The 19790-nt window shown below is 41.1% G+C and overlaps 1 protein-coding gene across 1 annotated transcript in view; it reads left to right on the top strand.

Annotated features, from left to right (window-relative positions):
• Positions 1 to 19790, top strand: part of PLCB1 (phospholipase C beta 1) — a 521389-nt gene that overhangs the window by 355461 nt on the left and 146138 nt on the right. The window contains exons 10-11 of the mRNA XM_066639109.1: positions 5946 to 6092; positions 19409 to 19566. Of these exons, the coding sequence (XP_066495206.1) occupies positions 5946 to 6092; positions 19409 to 19566 (305 nt within the window). The remainder of the gene's footprint in view (positions 1 to 5945; positions 6093 to 19408; positions 19567 to 19790) is intronic.

Here is a 19790-nt window from a genome sequence, read left to right as displayed (position 1 = left end):
TAGCATTCAGTGTTTCTGAATGCAACTTTTTTGGTTCTAGTTTGTTGATATCAAAAACAGTTGTTAGCTATAGCAAGAAAAGTTCATTTTCCTTTAAAACCAAAGAACTGTAACTGGCCCTAGTTAAGAGCCAGGAAAATGAGCCATCTTAAGGTCTTAGCTCAACATTTGTCTTGCTCTGCAGTCTGTTTGTCAAGATGATTTTTTTTTTTAACTAAATGTTGGAGCTTAGTAATATGTTACTTTGGGAACCACTGATAAATCCCACCTGTCTTTACATTTTTATAAAGCCATGCTCTCTCTCATGAGAAAAAGGAACTTTGGCCCATGTTACTCAAAGATATAGGCATTTTCTTAAAATCAGCTCAGCTGCTGTCTGTATTTCTGGGGATTATAAAAGTATTCTGCAGTTGAGCAGGTCAGAATAGTCAGTTCCCAGCTGTGTCATGCAACACAGCATGTTGTTCACTCTTTTGTGTTCTGTGTGTTATAGAAAGAAGCCAAAAATAAATAACTTGGATAGATGGCAAAAATAGCCGTAAGTTCTTGATTATAAAAAGAGACAAATGTTTATTTGATGTTTATATTTATTAGCTTATGTTTGGTCTGTTTAAATGCACAGTAAATATACACGATACATTTGTATTTATCACTTTGTTTCAATAATGGGAGTTGGCAATCAAGAAAAATTTAATTGAAGTGTCTGCTTATGGCAGCCTTCGCTATGGCTATGATGGAATTAGTTTGTTTTGACACCAAGTGGGACCATGGAAAAGCTTTTTAATCCTCTGGCTTATTATATTGACAGTCTGTATAGGATTGAATATATCTTGCTTTGGAAAAACATTTTAGAGAGGCCTTAGTCATAAAGATGGTCCATGTATTTATTCTGTTTCCTAAGGAACATGTCATAACATGGAATATTGAAGTCATGTTTGCATCAGCTGTGTGTCGTCGTCCCCAGTATGTATCTAGAACATGTGGTGCAGTGTGCGCCCCATCTTCGGGGGAGTCAACCAGTAGTGCTCCATGAGAGGGTCTGTTCTTAGCAATGTGTGTCCTTGATGTCCTAAGCAACCATCCTTCTACTAAGAAAATTCCTATTTTCCCTACATGGCAGTTTTCCTTATACCCTGAGGTTGATTTAGGAAGTGGATTCCCCATTCTGACCAGAACTCATGTACCAAGCATAGCTTTCTTCTTCAGATGTAAATTGGAGCCCCAAGACTGCCTGGTATCATCAGAGAACAACAGTCGTGGCCCTGTCAATCACATGACTTGGGAGTGGGAAATTTGAATGGTGGCTAACTTAAAATCAGCCTTATCAGAGCTTATTGAGCTAGGCTCCCTAAGACACGATAAAAGAAAGCTGCCTAGCATGGTAGAGAGAGTCAGAGCTGGAGCAGACAGACATTAGGGCCAAAGAGTACAAGATGTGAGTTGGACTTTGCATGATGCCAACCCAGCCAAGATGCTGACCGACCAGGAACAAGTAAACTCCTAAGGAGATCTTTCCCTCCAGTGCTAGGAGGACACTACAGTGGTGAATTGATGCTTTAAGTCTTAGTTTGACATGGTTATTACTATGTTTTGCCTCTTGATCATAAGCATAGAATTTGATTGTTCATTTGTTCGCCCCCTTGTTTCACTTTAATTCCCCATAAATCTTATCTTTCAATAAGGTTAAAGCCAACCTGCCTAGTAGTTTAACCCATAGACCAATTGGCCTACTGCCTCTGATGCTTTGCTCAACTTTGCATGCTAGAAGGCTTAAGTGTGTTTGGCATTGTATGGCGATGTGTGGATGAAAGAAGGAGAGAAGTGAAGCAAGGAAATCAGTCAAGATGCTTCCCATCGTTCTCCCTCACCAGGGAACTCAGCATGAGGGCTGTCTGATGGCAGGCAGACCCACAGCTGGGTGAAAGGGAGAAAATGTGGTTCCAATACTGCATTTATGGTGGCAGTGGGGATCCTATCTCATATGTGCAGCCTGTGCAAGACTGTACCTGTGAATTTGATGGGATCTCAGAGTGGAGAGAAGCACCAGATGTTCCAGAGGGAAATGTGGTCCTTCTTGTCCCGACCCTGGAAATTGCCATGGCTTGTTTGCCCTGATATGTTCTATGTAACTTCTAGATTATGAGATTTTTTTTCTTTTCCTTTTTGGAAAGAAGGGTCTTTAGTATCTACAACAGGAATTATTAGATCATTATCTATTTTAACCTCAGACACCTTTCTCATGGATAGTGTTAAAAAGAAATTATGTTAATAATTTAAAATGTCCCTAAAGTAAAACAAGGGTCCAATTGTGTATGAATAAATAATTGCAAAGTAATTATAAGAATGGAAAGTGTTTACCTATAGATAATAAAATGTATGACAGAAAACTCATGCAAAATGAATATTTTAGTGGACATGCAATTAAGTCAGTTTGGGTAGCTTAACACCAGCGTTAATTTTTCTAAAACCTCTTTGAAAATCTTAAAGGTTAATCATTGTATAATCATGCAATAAATCTCTCATATTTTGACATATTTTTTTGAGAATGTCTTTTGGAAAAGGATGGACACTTTTATAACTACTCTAAATAAGGGCAACAAATATAGGTAATTATATTTTCTGCAGGGTAGAAAACATTTTCTACATTGCCTATCCAAAAAATAATATTTTTTTTCCAGTGCTTACTAAAAGTAGTGGAAGGAGGAAAGTTAATCTCCTTAACACTCAGGCTTGGAAACAGCCTGATTAGATTTGTGGAGTTAAACTTCTCCAAAGAAATGAAGAACTGGTGGTAAGTTCTCTTTAATCATCCGAGAAACCATTTTTAAAAACTGTTGAAGGTATCCTCTCTGAAAGGTGATAAAATCTCCAGTGCTTTCTTGACACAATTGTAGAGCAATTCTCCAGTCCATAGAATGAGGGTTTTCACTTCAGACACTTTGGTAGATGGTAGCCAGTCTGCACTAGGATAGGTTTGTAGAAATTGATTTCTCTGTATGAAAAAAATTATTTTAAGTATCTATATTCGGCTTTTCAACAAAGAAAAGTTCAGAAGGCAATTTACATAGCAAAAGTCATATTTAAATAGTTCCCTGGCCCAGAAGACAAAACGATGCAAAAAAGATAGCAGTGTTTCTGGAATATGGTGTATGTTGCAGACATTTTAGTGATATTCTCTTTACCTTTGATTTACGCATGCACGTATACCCACACACTGCAAACACTTTCTTGTCTATAGTTACTTTGTAAAGGTTTCTGCAACAGTTTTAGAATTGGGTTCATTTGTAATAATGAATGTAATTTCCTTGCAAAGGTCCTTCCTGCTGAATCTCAAAATATCAGAGTTTAATATGTACTTTTAATGATGCTTCATAGCTAATTGTTGCTCGTTGTGTTTAGTGATGTGGGTTTTCACCCTTTCAGTTTATCATGTTGTTACTGAGCAAACATGGTAAAGGACATTTCTGCATTCCTTCTCCCAAAACCACTCCATTCTGCTGCTTCAAATGATGAAGCCCTTACCAGTCTGTGGCTCTGCTCCCTGATGAAGGTTCGCACAACACGTGCCACCTGGGATGGGCTCCACATGCTGTATGCAGTGTAAAGAACTGGTCTCTGCCAACAGTTTTACTCATGAGAAAGCATCCAGCCTCCACAGCAGGGCCAACCATAGCACTTAACAGTTTCCCCCCCCTTGAGTCATTCAGAAATGTCCTTGTTTTACTGTTGATTAAATGCCTGGAAAGAAGCCGATTGAACTCGACAGAAGTCATTCTATTAATTTGAGCATATGGAGGACCATATGATATTGTCACTTAGCATCATAATTGGTAGAAGTTATTGGAATGCTGAGAGTCCACTAGGGCTGCATTGTGAGTAGCCAAGCTTTTAGTCGAATGTTCTCCAGGAATGTATGGTACTTAATTGTCAGCAAATCATGAATTTCAGAAGCAACCAAGCAGTTGGTAAAGCACCATAACACTTGAGAACAAATTGAACTAATACCTGATTGAGAATTGTTGGGACAATTTGTCTGTAACATTGTTTTCATGATCATTAATGAAACTTTTTTCATGTAGTACTCTGGAAAAGCTTCTCCATGAAATCAGTCTTCCTGTGTTGTAGTTACTGAAGAAAACCCTGTGTTAGGGTAGGGTGTTGCTCATCTTAGATCTTGGCAGATCAGAAAAACTGAATGCATTAAGGAAACCATAGCAGAGTCAGGAAGGTGGACTTAGATGAGAATGGAATTTGTAATCTGCATCATCCAGGGCTGGACCAACTATGAGGCAACCTGATGTAGCTTGCGTCAGCAGCAGGGGGGAAGGGGGCGGTGGATTTGCAGTATCCTTCACCCCAGTCTTCTTCCACAGCCTCATGCAGCCATGATTGTTTCTGCATTGATCTGCGTTCTGTTTGCTAAAATCAATGGGAAGCAGATTGCCCACTTTATTACCCCCTCCCCTTGTTCCTCCTGTGATGGGACAGCGCAAGGAGGAAGCGGGCAGAGTGAACTGGTTCACCATTACTTTCACCAATATAAACTTTGTGGGCAGCAGTTTTACCACCCCTCCCCTTGTTCCTTCCTTACATGGTCTGTTTAAACTCAAAGGGACTGCACATGAAAGAATCAAGGGGAACCAATCTCTTACCTGGGTCTTTCCTTGCCATCCTTTTAAGTGAAAGAGAAAGTGCAGTGCGTGCTGGGCATTCCCAATATGACCCACACTTTCTGTTTCTTTAAGATGATTGTGCAGGAAGGAGCTAAGGTAAGTAGTGCCTTTTTTTCTCAGTTGGAGAGGTGGCGGCAGCAGTTTGGCTGTCCTTGGCATAACCTAAAAAGCACGATAGAAAATGTAACACAGCAGTGAGCTGTGCTTCAGCATTTGAAGAATTAGGCTATGTCCTTATAAGAAGTAGAATGTGGTGGTAGAACAATGGACTGTTAGAATGGATTCAGAGACTACCAGCAGTGGAGTGCCATTTGTAATGCCCCCTTGGAAAATCTCCCTGCAGGTAGAAATACAGTACCCCAGAGAAAGGAGGAGTCTTGTCCACTTCCTTACCAGCTGTGCTGGATTTCTATTTGCAATTTTTCTAAATGTAGCAGGGCATTTAGAAAAACATGGCACATACCAACGAACTACAATTTGAGGTGATACAGTCTGTTCTACCTCCTCATTCTGTATCGTGTGTGGATCAGGCCGTAGGTGAAGTTGCATAAATAGAGGAGAGTTTGGAATTGGTCCCTGTTAAAAGCAGCCATTATTTTTTGAGAGTTTTTCTACCAAACAGGTCTTGACATAGGACTCTTGCGGTCCCTTAATACTTCTCCAGCTCTCTATTGTATGTATGTGTTCATGTATACACCCTTCTTATACACCCAATTCATTTTCATAGTCACATTTGTTGATGTAATGCTTTATCAGCACAAGCCTATGCATATCTACTTAGATGGAAGTTCCATTGTGATCGGTGGGACTTACTCCCAGGAAAGTGTGTATAGGATTGCAGCCTATTACTTCCTTGATCCTCCTAAAGTCTCCTCTACCACTGTTCCATCAGTATTTGTAAATACTCTGCTGATTGCACCCTTTGCTCTACTCTAGTATTGCTCCTGGTGTTAGTAGTATTAGTAATACTAGTTTGTCACCTGCTCTTACCTGAGCAAAGCCAAGCTGTGTTTTTCAGTAGACTAGAGTGAAAGATTTCCTTGGCCAGTCTTGCTGCTACTGATAAAAACTTTGACCTCAACCAGAAAAAAGGTATCCTATTATCGTTTTACTCCATTACGGTTCTAAGTCACTTAATAAGTAAAGGTCCAAGACACCAGAAGTCTAGGCTGCTGCTCATATTATGTGTTGTATTCTAGTTCACCTGAGCCTGTGTACTGTAAATGGAGTATTTGGAGCTAAAGTATTGAATTTCTTCTTTTTTTTCCTCAGGGCAGATATCAGTGGATGGATTTATGAGATATTTGAGCGGAGAAGAAAATGGAGTGGTTCCACCTGAAAAACTGGATTTGAATGAAGATATGAGCCAGCCTCTGTCTCACTATTTTATCAATTCCTCGCATAACACCTACCTCACAGGTTCAGTATGGAAAAGAACTGATTAACTTATAGATCTGTTAGATTGCATATTGTAATAGAATGGAAATGTACGTATGCCCACAAAAGAAAATCCTACAGGAGATTTTGGGCCAAATCCTATCCAGTTTTCCAGTGCTGGTGAAGCTATGCCAATAGGGCATGTGCTACATCCTGTGGTGGGGAGGGAGTCACAGAGGCCTCCTCAAGGTAAGGGAACATTTGTTCCCTTTCATCGGGGCTGCATTGCAGCTGCACTGGTGCTGGAAAATTGGATAAGATTGGGTCCTTTGTCCCTTAAATGGTAGGCACCTGTAATGTCTGTGTCTTCACCATTGTCATTGGCCTTCTCCTTTGGTTTGATGTTAATGATGAGCATGTTACTTCCAATTGGGCCCAACTCGAACTAATCAATTTGGTCTCAAATCAACTCATTTAATTCAAATAGGGCAACTCTTCACAGACCTCCCCATTGCCACACTCTAGTGTCTCAAACTCTAATGCACAAGGTAGCAAGGGTGGAGTGGGGAGGAGAGAGAGAAGAGTCAAGAAGGCCTTAGGCTTAAGATCTATTGCTATGTAGTTCTTAATGCTTCCAGTTTCAGTCAGGAGCACTAAAGACATTTGTGCTTCCTGGCCTCAAATTGAACGCATTATGAATTGTCCCAAACCATGATCTGGTCCAATTTGCAGTGGGTTTAGAAGGAACTCTTAAGACTGTCATTCCAATCCATTCTCACAGTCATAAGATTTGGTTCTATAGCTGCAGCTTGCAGTCTGAGCAAGCACAGGGGAGAGAGCCCTGTTTCCTTCCCCTAAGCCATTCCACTGGACGGTCAGTTCAGGAAGAATGAGGTATCTCTCTTCCCCATCAGGGCAACTTTGTCCAAGCTGCATTGGCTAAAATTTATGATAAGAGGGTGGGAGAGTGTGAATGAGTTTTGTGATGTTCCTTCCCTTCCACTTGCTGTGTAGCCATACCTTTTCTTGCACTGGTGGAACCACAAGATTCTTAAGATTGTCTATATGCTGTAGTATAATACTAAGGTTCAGGTAGGTCCATTTTTGTCAGGCTAAAGACCACGTTTTGTTAGGTATTTAAGAAAGTGCTGCCTGGATGTTTCTAAAATTTTCCCGCTGATCTTTTAAGTACCCTTTCATACAATCAGCAAAATAAAGTGGTAGTGCTGTTCCTGAAGTGCACCACATAAGAGTGTTTGGGGAGTTGAGGATATGAATGTTGCCCTGCAAGAAAAACATCCTGCACATAGGAAAGTAGCATGTCAGCCCCCTCCCCATTTTTCAGAATTTGCTGTTTCTTTTTTGTATGTCACTGAAAAAACAAAAACAAATGACTTGCAACTCAGTCTGGCAGAAAAAATGTATTCGTGGGGAGAGGGAAATACCTGTATGTAACTGTAGCATAGTATTCAAGTGGCCGTTTTGAAATAATAACTGCAGAAATATGATTGTCAATTAAAAATATACTTATATAGTTCATCTCAAAAGCAGTAGATGCAAGTACTGCCTAAATGCAGGAAGTGTCAAAGATTGCATTTCACACAATATGTTGTTGATTCTGAGATCCTACCAGTAATTAGGGAGAAGAGTTGATTTTCTTCCTAGCCTCAAAAAGTATAGTTAAAAAAATGTTTCTCCAGATCATCTGTTCTATATATAATGATAAATTGTGTCTTGGTTTTTATATCCATCTATTATGTGGTCCAAACAATTTTGTGCTGTCATGTGTCACTAAAAGGCTCCAAGGAAAGGCAGAGAAGGTCTAGCCCGGGACTGCCTATTTCAGACATAATACTGTTTTCAGTACACAATATCATATCGTTTGTGTTTTAGCAGGTGTCCATTTGTAACTAAGCAGAACAATGCCTTTTTGAATTGAATAAAGTTCAATTCTTTTTGCAGTTCACCATGTTTGCTAACTGGATACCTGATGATTAAATATTGGGCAGTGCAGAGAAATTGTGACACCTTAGAATTGACATGGTTTTGTCCTCCAGCAGTACACCTAACTAAACCCCCCCAACTGCAGCCCTTTTGAATCTGACTGATTAATTACTACCCAAATGGGTAGTATCATGGTCCAGGGTCTTTCTGACTGATCTTACACATTCCCAGTTCACTGGCCCCCAGTGACTCAGAAATACGTGTTCCCAAAATAAATGCTCTTAAAATGTTGTGCTGGGAGTTTTTGTACAAAAAGAAATGTCAATGACTGAGATCTGGTGGCCCCTATTTGGGCCACCAGAACTGTACACAGTGTTTTGAATGTGGTTGCACAGTGGTGGCAAAACACATTATATAGTGGCATTTGGATGCTGGTGGCTTTACTTTCTGGTCAAATGCTTGTGTTACTTTGCCAGCACAATTGTTTTCCCAACAACTGGGTGTGTACCACATTTTCTGTACTTGAAGATTTTATGATGTCACTTCACAGATGGTAAATATAATTTCTTACATCCTAGAGGGAAAGAACTGCTATTTTGCAAACGCCAGTATGTTAAGCTTTTATAAATATCAACGTTCACACAAGAGGGCAAATTCAAATACTTTATAACTGAAATCACCTTTTGGAACTGGTCCTTGGGTGTTTTTGAAGACAAAGAATACTTTTCAGTATGTGGTCTCTTATCAAATGATGTTTGACCAGTTCATGTATAGATCTGGCTAACAATCCTCTTTCAGCGCAATCCTAGGCATGTCTACTCAGAAGTAAGTTTCATTGTCTTCAGTGGAATTTGCTCCTAGATAACTGTGTATAAAATTTCAGCCATTATCCTAGAAGAGCAAGTGCAAAGTGCTCCTCACCTCTGCCATATGCCTAAGGCCAACATATGACGGGAGTGTTCTGCATGTAGAAACCCAGTTTACAAAGTCTCCCCCATCAACCTTGGTATCACCTGCTTCCTGCCAAACAATTTGACAATACCTATTGATCCAACCCCAGTTATATAAGGATCTTTAGATCCCTAATGAAAAATTAGGTTGGGGTTTTGTCTAGTTAACATTCTCCTCCTATGAGTGCAGGTCCTTCATAAGAAGGCACATGCAGGAAGTTCACAAATCCGCAAACTTTTTTCAGCATGACTGAAGTGAAGAAACAGAAGCCTGGAGTTGTTTTTTTTCAAAGGTGCTGAGCGTTCTCTCTGTAATGCAGTGAAATGATTAGAGATACAAGACACTTCAATGCTGAGATAAATCCAGCGTCTTTAATATGAAGTATATGCAGTTTGAGGAGAGAGGGGCTGGTTTGCCAGACTGAAGCGCTTGAATTAAGTCGGAGATCAGTCTGAAGGTATTTGCTTAAACATCATGCTGGATTACTTTTAAAAAAAAAAAGCACCTCACTGAGCATCCCCCAAGAGTAAAGATTAATGATGAAGTTGCATTAGTACACCAGCATGTATGCAGGGAAATGATTCCTGACCTAGAGGTGCTTCACAAAATTTTGAGAGTTAAAAGAAAAAAAGTGCTGTTTTGTATATAACACAGGCCAACACACAGTTTGCTATCTTAAATGTTAGACCTTTTCCTGTGTATATTTGGGGTACTGATTCCAAAAACAACTTCTTTATGAAGCCATGAGGAAAGCTGCTTGAACCTTTTACTAACAAGAATTCGGCATATTTCTGAAACTAGGCATTATAATGCAAAACCAATGCCATTTTTGGAATCAAAAATTCATATAAAACCACCATATATTTTTCAAAACGTTTTTCTGACCCTCAGTTTTACAGGCCTGTGTAATTCTAATGCAGTATTAAAAAAGATTTATGTACTGTTTTTCCACAAAAATAAAATTCACAAAGTGGTTTATGTAGTATATGAAATGATGGTTCTAGGTGATTAGCTCTCCCACTGCTAATCTTCATATAAGAGAAACCACCATTTAAAGATGCCTCTTATTCTAGTCAGCAGCTGCCTTATTATCATATGAACAAATGAAATATGTATTAAGATTTATAACTTCCTGGCATATTGAATTTTCATCATGTAATGGGGATACAGAATCTTTTATATGATTCTGTAAAATTGGTGTAATTATTTTTTAAAAAATTGTACATTAAAAATCTAAACTTGATTGCACTTAAAGTTTCACACTGGATACTTAGGAACTTCTTGTCCTTTGGGGACTGCAATGATTTAAATACCCATGCAACAATAGAGTATCTTGACTCAAAAGCAGCTTTCTCCTACACTGACAGCTCATGAAAAGGGAAATGTGTAGGTCAGCGGTGACATGGGTTGCCTTTGTATTTTTGCATGGTGTACCAAGTTTAAACAGGAGTATCCAGTTGTTCTCAATTGACTTGAGCCAAGTTTTCAACTCCACCCAGGGTTACAGTTGCCAGTTGTTTGTCATGTGGTTGAGTATATAATTTTAGAAGTCAGTCCAAGTATAGATGGCCCTAAATGTAGTTTTGTTATAAGATTTGTGGCTTGGTAAAATTATAGAGCTTTTACTATGCAGATGATTTAACAAGAAGATTTATTTTTTTTAGTTAGAGAGAGAGTGAGAGTGAATACTTGGTGATGAAAAATACACATCCCACCTTTTTGTGGCTTATTTTTTTTGTGCCGCATATAAAATTGAAACATCTGGCTTCAAATGAGATGTAATCTTTGCATTTTACAGATACAATACTGTCCTAGACAGCAATCTGTGTTGCTTTCCAACTATAGTTGCTTTGTCAGTGTTGAAGTCTTTTAGCCACTTCTCAGTTTGGATGACTGTTTGAACAAATGCAACTTCTGCATTCTCTGTCATAGCTAGAAAGCAGCAGTAGGACCTATCCATTTGCAAAGAAGCCCATTTTAAGACATACAGATGGAATATAGTGTCACAGAAAGGGAAAAAGATGTACAGGTGGGAACTCTTTATCCATGGATCTAGCATCCGTGGATTTGCCTTACCACGGATGTTGAACCCCCAGATTGTTGTTCCCCCCCACAGTTCTCCCAGACGTGACTGGAACCTTGTTCCAGCCGCATCTGGGAGATTTTCTGAGCCTCGGAGATGCCCGTGTGACTTCTCCAAGGCTCAAAATGCTGCCTGGAACGAATTTAACACAACTTCCAGCGAAAACTGGAAGTCCATTCTAAAGGCTCCAGGTGGCATTCTGAGCCTCAGAGAGGCTGTGCTTCATGGCATACTGCCTCTTCAAGGCTCAGAAGGGCTCCAGATGCATTCGGAGCCCAGGTGGGAAGAAAATAGTGGATTTATCTGCAATTTTTGGTATCCGTGGGGGTTCTGGGAATGGATCCCCTGTAGATACGAAGGGACCACCTGTATAGATTTTATACATTTGGTTATTGAGTTTGTACTGTGGCTCAAGCTGATTTCAGGATGTGTGTGTTTTAACATTATGGTAGGGTTGTCCTAAAGCCTCTCAATATTAGGATATTGTTACTGAATTATTTGCTCATGAATTCCCCAATAAACATGTGAGACAGAGGCTTGGGTTAAGCTGGATCACTTTGTTTAAAATAAGAAGTAAACACACCTGAAGCAGGTAACCTAAAACCCTTCGCCCCAGTGTGAGGGCAGCTCACTTAGGGGAGATAATGGGTGATTGCTTATTCACCAAGGGATGGGTATTCCCACCTTGACTCAAAGCTGCAACCTGTTACAAATTGGATCAAGGTTCTAATTTGCTAACCCCTAAGGGTCGAGGCAGCTCAACTGCGCAGACTGAGCCCCAGGCCAGGAAGCATTTAAGGTTGCCCTTGCATGTCAAGCCAGAAGGTTCACCAGGCAACCTCCTCAAACCAGTGAACATCTCAGCAATGGTTCTGGTTCACCCACTGACCTTGCTACCTCAGAATGCATTCTGAGAACCCAGCTTCTGCCTCCATAGGCTGCACAACATCTGCCACATGGGTCTAGCCTAGAAGTTAGCTTCCCGCCCAGCTCACAAGCCCCAGAAGGCCATGTTTGAAAACTGCTGCAGGAAGCCTTGAACAAATGCACTCTTGTCACCTCTGAAAAGAGGGAGCAAATAATAAACAATGTCCGAGTGAGAAAGTCCAGGTGACAGGCCCATCTGGACAAGAAATCACCCTCCCCAGGATGAGATTAACCTTTTGCCTAGCCTTGTTAATCCGCCCAACCTAACCATCATAGCCTTTGTGTAAGAATTATTTTCTGAATTTGCAACTCATAGGCTAAGAGACAATCTAGAGATGTGCTGCTTGCTTTATCTCAAGAAGCTGATATAGAAGAAGATGACTATGAATCTGTAAGGAAGGGGATGAAAAAAAATAGTGTGTATTTCAAACACAGAAAACTAGATACTGTGCCAGAACAGAAAGGATTTCTGGCCAATTTTGTAAATGCAAAAATTGGCCTGTATTACACATGCTTGGGAAAAGAAGGGACTATATGATTTTAAAGTGTTTACAAATTATTGGCCAAAGATTGTAGCCTGTTAGAATGACAAATATAGACATGCTTCTCAGCATGTAACATCATGTTCTAAGTAATTATGGCGCCAGTATGGTGCATGTATAAGATGATTAATATGTTATTAATGTTTTACATAACTTTTTACATAATAAACATGACGCTAATTTTAAAAGGAAGCCAATCCTTGAATAATGATTAGGGGAAAGAAAGAAAGCATTCAATAGCACAGTATGTCTTTACTTATTGGTAGATCCTATTGCCCTACTAATTTCCAGTCTCAAAGTTAGCTTTTAGCTAAAGAAAATGGCATCCCCAAAGAGAAAATGTTTCTCTACAAAGAGAAACATACACATGGCATGAATTTATTCCTAATTATAATGACCACTTTCCTAGCCTTTTAAAAAAAAAAAATTGGCTGTACATCAAGTGCTGATTATTTATTTACTTGGAGACATTATAGTTCTTTCTTCCCCTTTAGGGAAATGTAACCTGATCCAAGGTTGCCATCCATCAAAAGAGAGAAGAAAAGTCATTTTGAGAGATTCTCTCCTAAACTTGAATAAATGTCATCCTTTTGGCAATAATAATATTTTTTCTCAGTCTGTTTGTTTTTGGCCATGTAGCCCCCAGCCTTTAATTTGGAGTTTGTCTTTGCAATATATTTCTCCTGGCTATCAGCTTAGTTTATTACTGTTGTCATGACGGAGGACTGACTCTGCAGCACCTCACCGTAGAGCGCCCAAAGCGGTGGAACCATGGTCATTTATCTGTTGATTAACAAGGCACTGTTTTCTCAGTCTTTACAGGCACACATACAGTGGTGTGTATCTGCATCTCCCCGTCTCCATAAAAAATATTTGCAGGAAATGGTAATTATACAATAGAACACACGCACACAAAGTTTGTTAGGAGAGCTGGGAGAATTCCTCCATGTGTTTCATGATCAATTTCTCTGGGTTGTCGTGATAAGGCCTGTTATGGATAGCATTTAGTGCTGGCTTCACAGCAAGCAGTGTCAATGCAGGGGGGTGGGGAGTTCCACAGATATGTTCCCTAAGTTTGCACTCAGGTATCTTCCAACCTCTCATTGATTCTTTTTATAAGACATGAAATTGGCACCGAGAGCTGCTGTGTTGAGCCATTCTGAGATTAATCTCACAGTTGTTGTAATTCTTTTTCTTCTTCTGTCCAGCTGCTCCTGAAACCTTTGTATGCCAAGCAGTCATCTTCAGATTTATACCATGCCAAAAACATCACATCAGAGCTTTAATTAAATGACAAGAGTCCAGTCATTCTTTACTTTGAAACCTTAAGCCTTCATTGTGCCAGAAACTGTGCATTTATGGAAAGGGGTAGATTCATGTGAATGCCTCTTTCTTTTTCATTCCTGATCTCATCCTTTCACTACCACAACGGGAGATTGATTTACCATGAGATTGTTTTTGCTTGTTTCTGTTCCACAAGTCTGAAACAATGTCTCTGTGGCTCTTTGGCCCTGCTCTCAAACAGGAGTATACACTTAGATACTCTGACCTAGCTGTCACTGAAGTGGTCAGCCCACGTTGAGCTTGGGGAATCGCATGATGAGTGTTCTTCTCGCATGAAAAAATGATTTTATGTGGAGTGGCAGTCTGTTACATGAACATTAATAATAATAATAATAATTAATAAATACAGGTATTTCTATACCGCCTTTCTTGGTCCTCAGATTTCTCCTTAGACTTTATTCAAGGCGGTTTACATAGGCAGGCAAATTAAATCCCCGTAGGGATTTTTACAATTTGAAAGAAGGTTTCTATCTTTCAAGAAACCACAACATTCAGATGTTTCTTTCTTGATCTGGTTTCACAAACACCTTCGGATGTTATCTTCAGGCAAATGGAGGCTCTACCCTCTAGACCAGACCTCCTGCCCATTATCTACATTCTGTTGTTTCACTGTATGGTAATGCATTCTATGTGGGGTTACCACATTTTAAATGAGGTATTTGTAATCTGCCCTGGGCATTTGCTTTTGGCATGGGAAAGGCAGACTATAAATGTTTTAAACAAATTATTCATTTGTGTCCTGGCCCTGCTTACCAATATGCAAAGCCTTCTTTGCTGCCTTCCTACTTTCTGTTAACGACAAGAGAAAGGCCTGTATAACATTGAATTGTTGACATCCGTACTTTTACAGCATATCTCATAAATTAAATATATGTAAATAAATGCATAAATAATGTATTCACTAATATTAAATATTTTAAATGTGTATATGTAGAATGATGCTATTACATACACACACACTCACACAATATATATTTTCTTCTAGCTTTTAAATCCAGCGTTTGTCACTTTCTCATGCTTTACCACAATGGCATACCAAATGGGGGCAAATTGGGGAGAAATTGGAGGAGGCGAGCACTGTTTCTGGTCAGCTACCCAGCCATTCTGAGGGCTGCCCTCTTCTCCTCCCCTTTCTTTAAAGGCGGGGGGAGATGAGGGAAGCCCTCCGATTAGCGGGGAACCACACCAACGGTGGCTACGCTCCTGCAGCCATTGTTGGTGTAGTTCCCAACTGTGTCTGAGGGCCGCACTCCTCTCCTCCACTTTAAAGAAAGGGACGGAGAAGAGGGTGGCCCTCAGAATGGCTGGATAGCTGGCCAGAAGTGGTGCTTGCCTCCTCCAGTTTCAGAGGAGACATGCACTGCTTCTCGCTCTGATGGAGACTTTCGCACTGCTTAGCAGCGGTGTGAAAGGCTCCATCAGAGCCTGGGTTGCCTCCTTAAGAATATAAGAACATAAGAACAGCCCCACTGGATCAGGCCATAGGCCCATCTAGTCCAGCTTCCTGTATCTCACAGCGGCCCACCAAATGCCCCAGGGAGCACACCAGATACCCAGGGAGCACACCACACTCCTTCCTTCCCCTTCTTTTTTCAAAGGGGGAGAGAAGGAGGCAGCACAGAAGTAACTGTGATGATGATGACATCACTGCAATTACTTGTGGGTCAGAGGGATGGTAAGTGAGGGGTTGGCCTGTGGGGGGAAAATCGCCAGGACCGCTACTGCTTCACCATACTTTTAAAATTAGCATTTAATTAAATTTAAAATTAATTAGTATTTAAAACTAAACTTGCCATATGATCCAATAGCGGAGGAGAGGAGGGTTTGGAACATTTTAAAATCGTTCAGAAGCAAACTTTGAGTGGGCTTGGCCATCTCTTGTTTGAGGGATCTGCTTAACCAAACAGTTTATTTGAAATGGTTTTTAAAGCTAACAAAGAGACTGGAAATTAGTAGGGCAGTAGATCTACCAGCTAATGAAACATACTGCTTGATTGAGTGGTTTCTCTATTTCCTATAATCTTTATTCAATGATAGGCTTCTCTTTTAAAGTTCACAACTTATGTTCCTCCAAAGAGGAGGAATGTACAGGAGGAGGAATACTCAGGGTGCTGTACATAGTTCCTCCTTTTCTCCTCACAACCACCCTTTGAGTAGGTGAGGCTGAGAGATAGTGACTGGCCCAGGGTCACCCAGGAAGCTTCATGGCTGAGCAGGGCTTTGAACTTGGATCTTACAGGTCTAAGTCGAACTCCTGGACCACCACACCATCCTGGCTCTCACACAATGTTTATTAAACACAACAATGTATTTAAAAAATTAGATATTAAGCTTTTGGTCTGTATTTACAAGAGAAGGAGCAACACAGTTGAAGGTGACCCTCTATACCAGAGCTTTGTGGACTGGGGCGTTGCGACACCCCAGCCTGTGCGCCCTGGCCTCTGCCCCCTTAAGGGGAAGGGCAGTTAGGAGGTGAGCTTCAGAAGTTAAAGTGGAGCGATCGCGCTCCACTTCCGGTTTTGTGGAAGTGGAGCGTGATCACTTCACTTTCAAAGCTGCGGGGAGCCCTGCAGAAAGTCGTGCAGGGCTCCCCGCACCCCCGGGAGGCTGCAGGACACTCGGGTAAGCGCAGCCAAGCCCCTGCAGCTCCCTGAGTGACGCGATCCTTGGGATCGTACCACTGCTTTCCCCCTGCCCTCACTGCCTCCCCCCCCCACAAGAACTTAGAGCGGTTTTCTAACTCCCAGAGAGTTTGAAAACTGCTGCTCTATACAAAGGAAAACATGCTGAAGTCATATGACGAACCCAAAAGCTAAGAGTGGCAAAAGGCAAGCATCCTTTGCTTTAATCATTTGCAAGCGTTGCTCCCCTCTCACTGGTGGGCTTTCTAGAATTTAATTATCATGGTTGAACTACTACTCCCCCCCCCACATGAATACAATCAATCCAAGGATGCATTATTAAACCCCAGAGAGTGTGCATAAAATGCATATCAATGACGAATTAACACACAGTAAGATGTTGCTTTTCCTTCTGAAGTATGCAGTCATGCAGAATCTCTTTTGATTTCCTAGATTATGTTACTGCTTGTTTTCCCAGAACAATGCAAACAAGACACCCCATTTTACTGATGTTAATGGATATAAGGAATATTTCATAGAAGTTATTTTATCATTTTGCAAGAAGAAAAACATATACTTGAAGGAAGAACCAACCATTCAGCAGCTGGCTTAGCCATACTAAACAAACCAACTTAAGGCTACAATCCTATGCAGAATTATCTGGGAGTGAAGCCTGTTGAACTAACATTGAGTAAACATGCATGGAAAGCACTGGAAATCTGGTGATTTATCATGTTGCTGTCTTAGAACATCAAGTGATTTGAAAAATGAGGTATAAAATCAAGAAAGCAGATCAAAATTGCTGGGCTTGTTTCAGTACTTTTAGTACCTAAGATATATTGTTAATAGGCTTTTCACTAGATATCATTGTAGTAATAGATTCAATCCAACTGAAATTGAACTCTTGAAATTCCCATTGATTTCCATGGGAAAGCTGATCACCTTCTGAAGTCTTGTTCATCAAAATCACTGAGACATAAAAATGCTTCACTTTTAGCTGGATCTGGCCCATTGGGTATTTTAAAGCATAATTATAAAAAGCCACATAAGGAGCAATCCTAACCCCTTATGTCAGTATTTTCCAGCACTGGCATAGCGGTGCCAATAGGACATGTGCTGCATTCTGCAGTTGGGTGTCACTCACAGAGGCCTCCTCAAAGTAAGGGAATGTTTGTTCCCTGACCTCGGAGCTGCATTGCCCTTATGTCAGTGCTGGAAGGCACTGACATAAGGGGTTAGGATTGCACCCATAGAAGCAGAAAGAGTAATATAAAATTTCAGGAACTGTGAAGTCCTGAATGTGATGCAAAAATTACAAGAGCACTCAGGCTTATTTTACTGTACTCATTTGTCACACTTGGATAAAAATTCTTTTTTCTGCAGCAAGTATATTTATCATCTTTAAATTATGACTCTGACTCCCTCTCTCAGAAGTCAAACTTTATAAAGGAAATTAACTGTGGCACAAGAATTTTTATTATTTTTAAAGGGACAAATGACACTTGAAAATTTAAGTGTTATCAGTCCAAATGAGCTCCGTTTTTCTTCAATACATTGCAGTCAGTTTGGGGATGGGATGGGATGTAAGAGGGCTCTAATTCTTTCTTTTGGCATTATCCCAACTTGGGTGCCCACCTCCATTTGCTTACTATTTACAGAAGGAGATAGTCTCCCTTACAAGCAGTGAAATCTTTTTCTGGAGTAAATAACTGAACCAGAAACACAATGCAGGAAAAGAAGCCCCTCCCCCCAATTCCCATTTGTGTCAATGCTTTAAACATATCATTTTTCCCCTGGTCAAGTGTTACAAATCTCTTAGCTTGTTCATTATTACAGTGGGACACTGGAATTTTTGGAACCTAGATAGTACTGGGTTATTGGATATGCTAGTTTATCAGGAGGTGCTATCCTGTCTGAATCTAGCGATAGGGTTGCTGCTTACATTACTTTCTCAGTTACACCATCACCACTTGTGTTACTGCCAAGCCACCCAAATTGTCCCTGACACAGCCTATCTTGGGAACGTGGCTACATCTGCCCAGGGACTGGCAGGATTGGGAATCCACTTCTAAACTGGAAGCATTCCTGGATAATTTAGATGGTAGTTTACCAGGAATGTTGGACAATTGGAAGTATTGATGTCTGGCTTTGTGTGTGGGCAGGGTGGTTGTCGTCTGTGGAGCTTTGTTCCCAGCCTCCCAGGCCTTCCCAGCAGGGGAGGAGGCTGACGAAGGGTGGAGGCAAGTGCCTCAGGAGCCTCAGCTGGGTGACCAGAGGGAGGGGGTTCTCTTCTCCTCCTCCTCCTCTCTGTTTCTTGAGGGTAGTATTCACCAGCGGGGCAGCAGGAACTGCTCCACACCTTGCCCCCCCTTGCCCTCATCACAGGCATCCTTTACGAAGCCCTCTCTTCCCCACCCTTCCTCCCTCTCCCTCCTCCCACTTCCTTTGTGAGAGCCTTAAAGGGGCCTGGGGCTCTGGTTCCTGCCTCCCTTCTTTCCCTTGTGTTTGGTGTCTGGGCAGCCTCTCCCCCTCTCCCTCCCACGGCTTTTGCTGCCAGATTGGGGACCCTCCCCTGGCCTCTACAGGTAAGTCAGGGCGGGAGGGAAGCAGCCAACCCCGACAATTGGATTATTGGAGTTTTACTGTACTTTCAAATTGTCTCCAGAAATGCTGCTGCTGTCAAAGGTAAAAACCTAAAACAATAGCGGTATATTCAACACCCCGGGGAATAGGAACTAAGTACACTTTACACAAAATCAAAAGCATTTAGAAGTGACTAGTTGTACATTCTTTTCATTAGGTTTTGTGTACCTGTGAAGAATTTTCATCTTGTGTCTTGCCTTTGGGTAAAATGGATGGTGTTAGCTGTTATTATAGATTATGTACATTAGACGATAAGCCCCTAATGAGTTCCCTCGTTTCATGCTCCTTGTTGTGTTGTTGCAGCTGGACAGCTGGCTGGTAACTCTTCCGTAGAGATGTATCGCCAAGTGCTATTGTCTGGCTGCCGCTGTGTCGAGCTGGACTGCTGGAAAGGCCGGACAGCTGAAGAAGAGCCTGTCATTACGCATGGATTCACCATGACAACAGAAATATCTTTTAAGGTATATTTGTAGAGTGTCATTAAGTGGACGTGTGCAATGGAGCTGTCCAACTAAACTGCTTGTAGAGAGGACTGTGCGTGTTCAGATATACACTGAGCTTGTATGGGGCAGGAGGAGAGTGCATGAAAGAGGGACCTGGAAGCATCTCCAGGTGCACTATATGCTGGAAGTGCAAATGGGCTTCACTGAAGATCAAAGTACAGGTCCAGCCTTAGTTATACACT

The sequence above is a fragment of the Tiliqua scincoides genome, chromosome 1, assembly GCF_035046505.1.
Source record: "Tiliqua scincoides isolate rTilSci1 chromosome 1, rTilSci1.hap2, whole genome shotgun sequence".
NCBI classification, from domain to species: domain Eukaryota; kingdom Metazoa; phylum Chordata; class Lepidosauria; order Squamata; family Scincidae; genus Tiliqua; species Tiliqua scincoides.
Note: the sequence above shows the minus strand (reverse complement) of the source record. Positions and strands in the feature narration are given on the sequence as shown.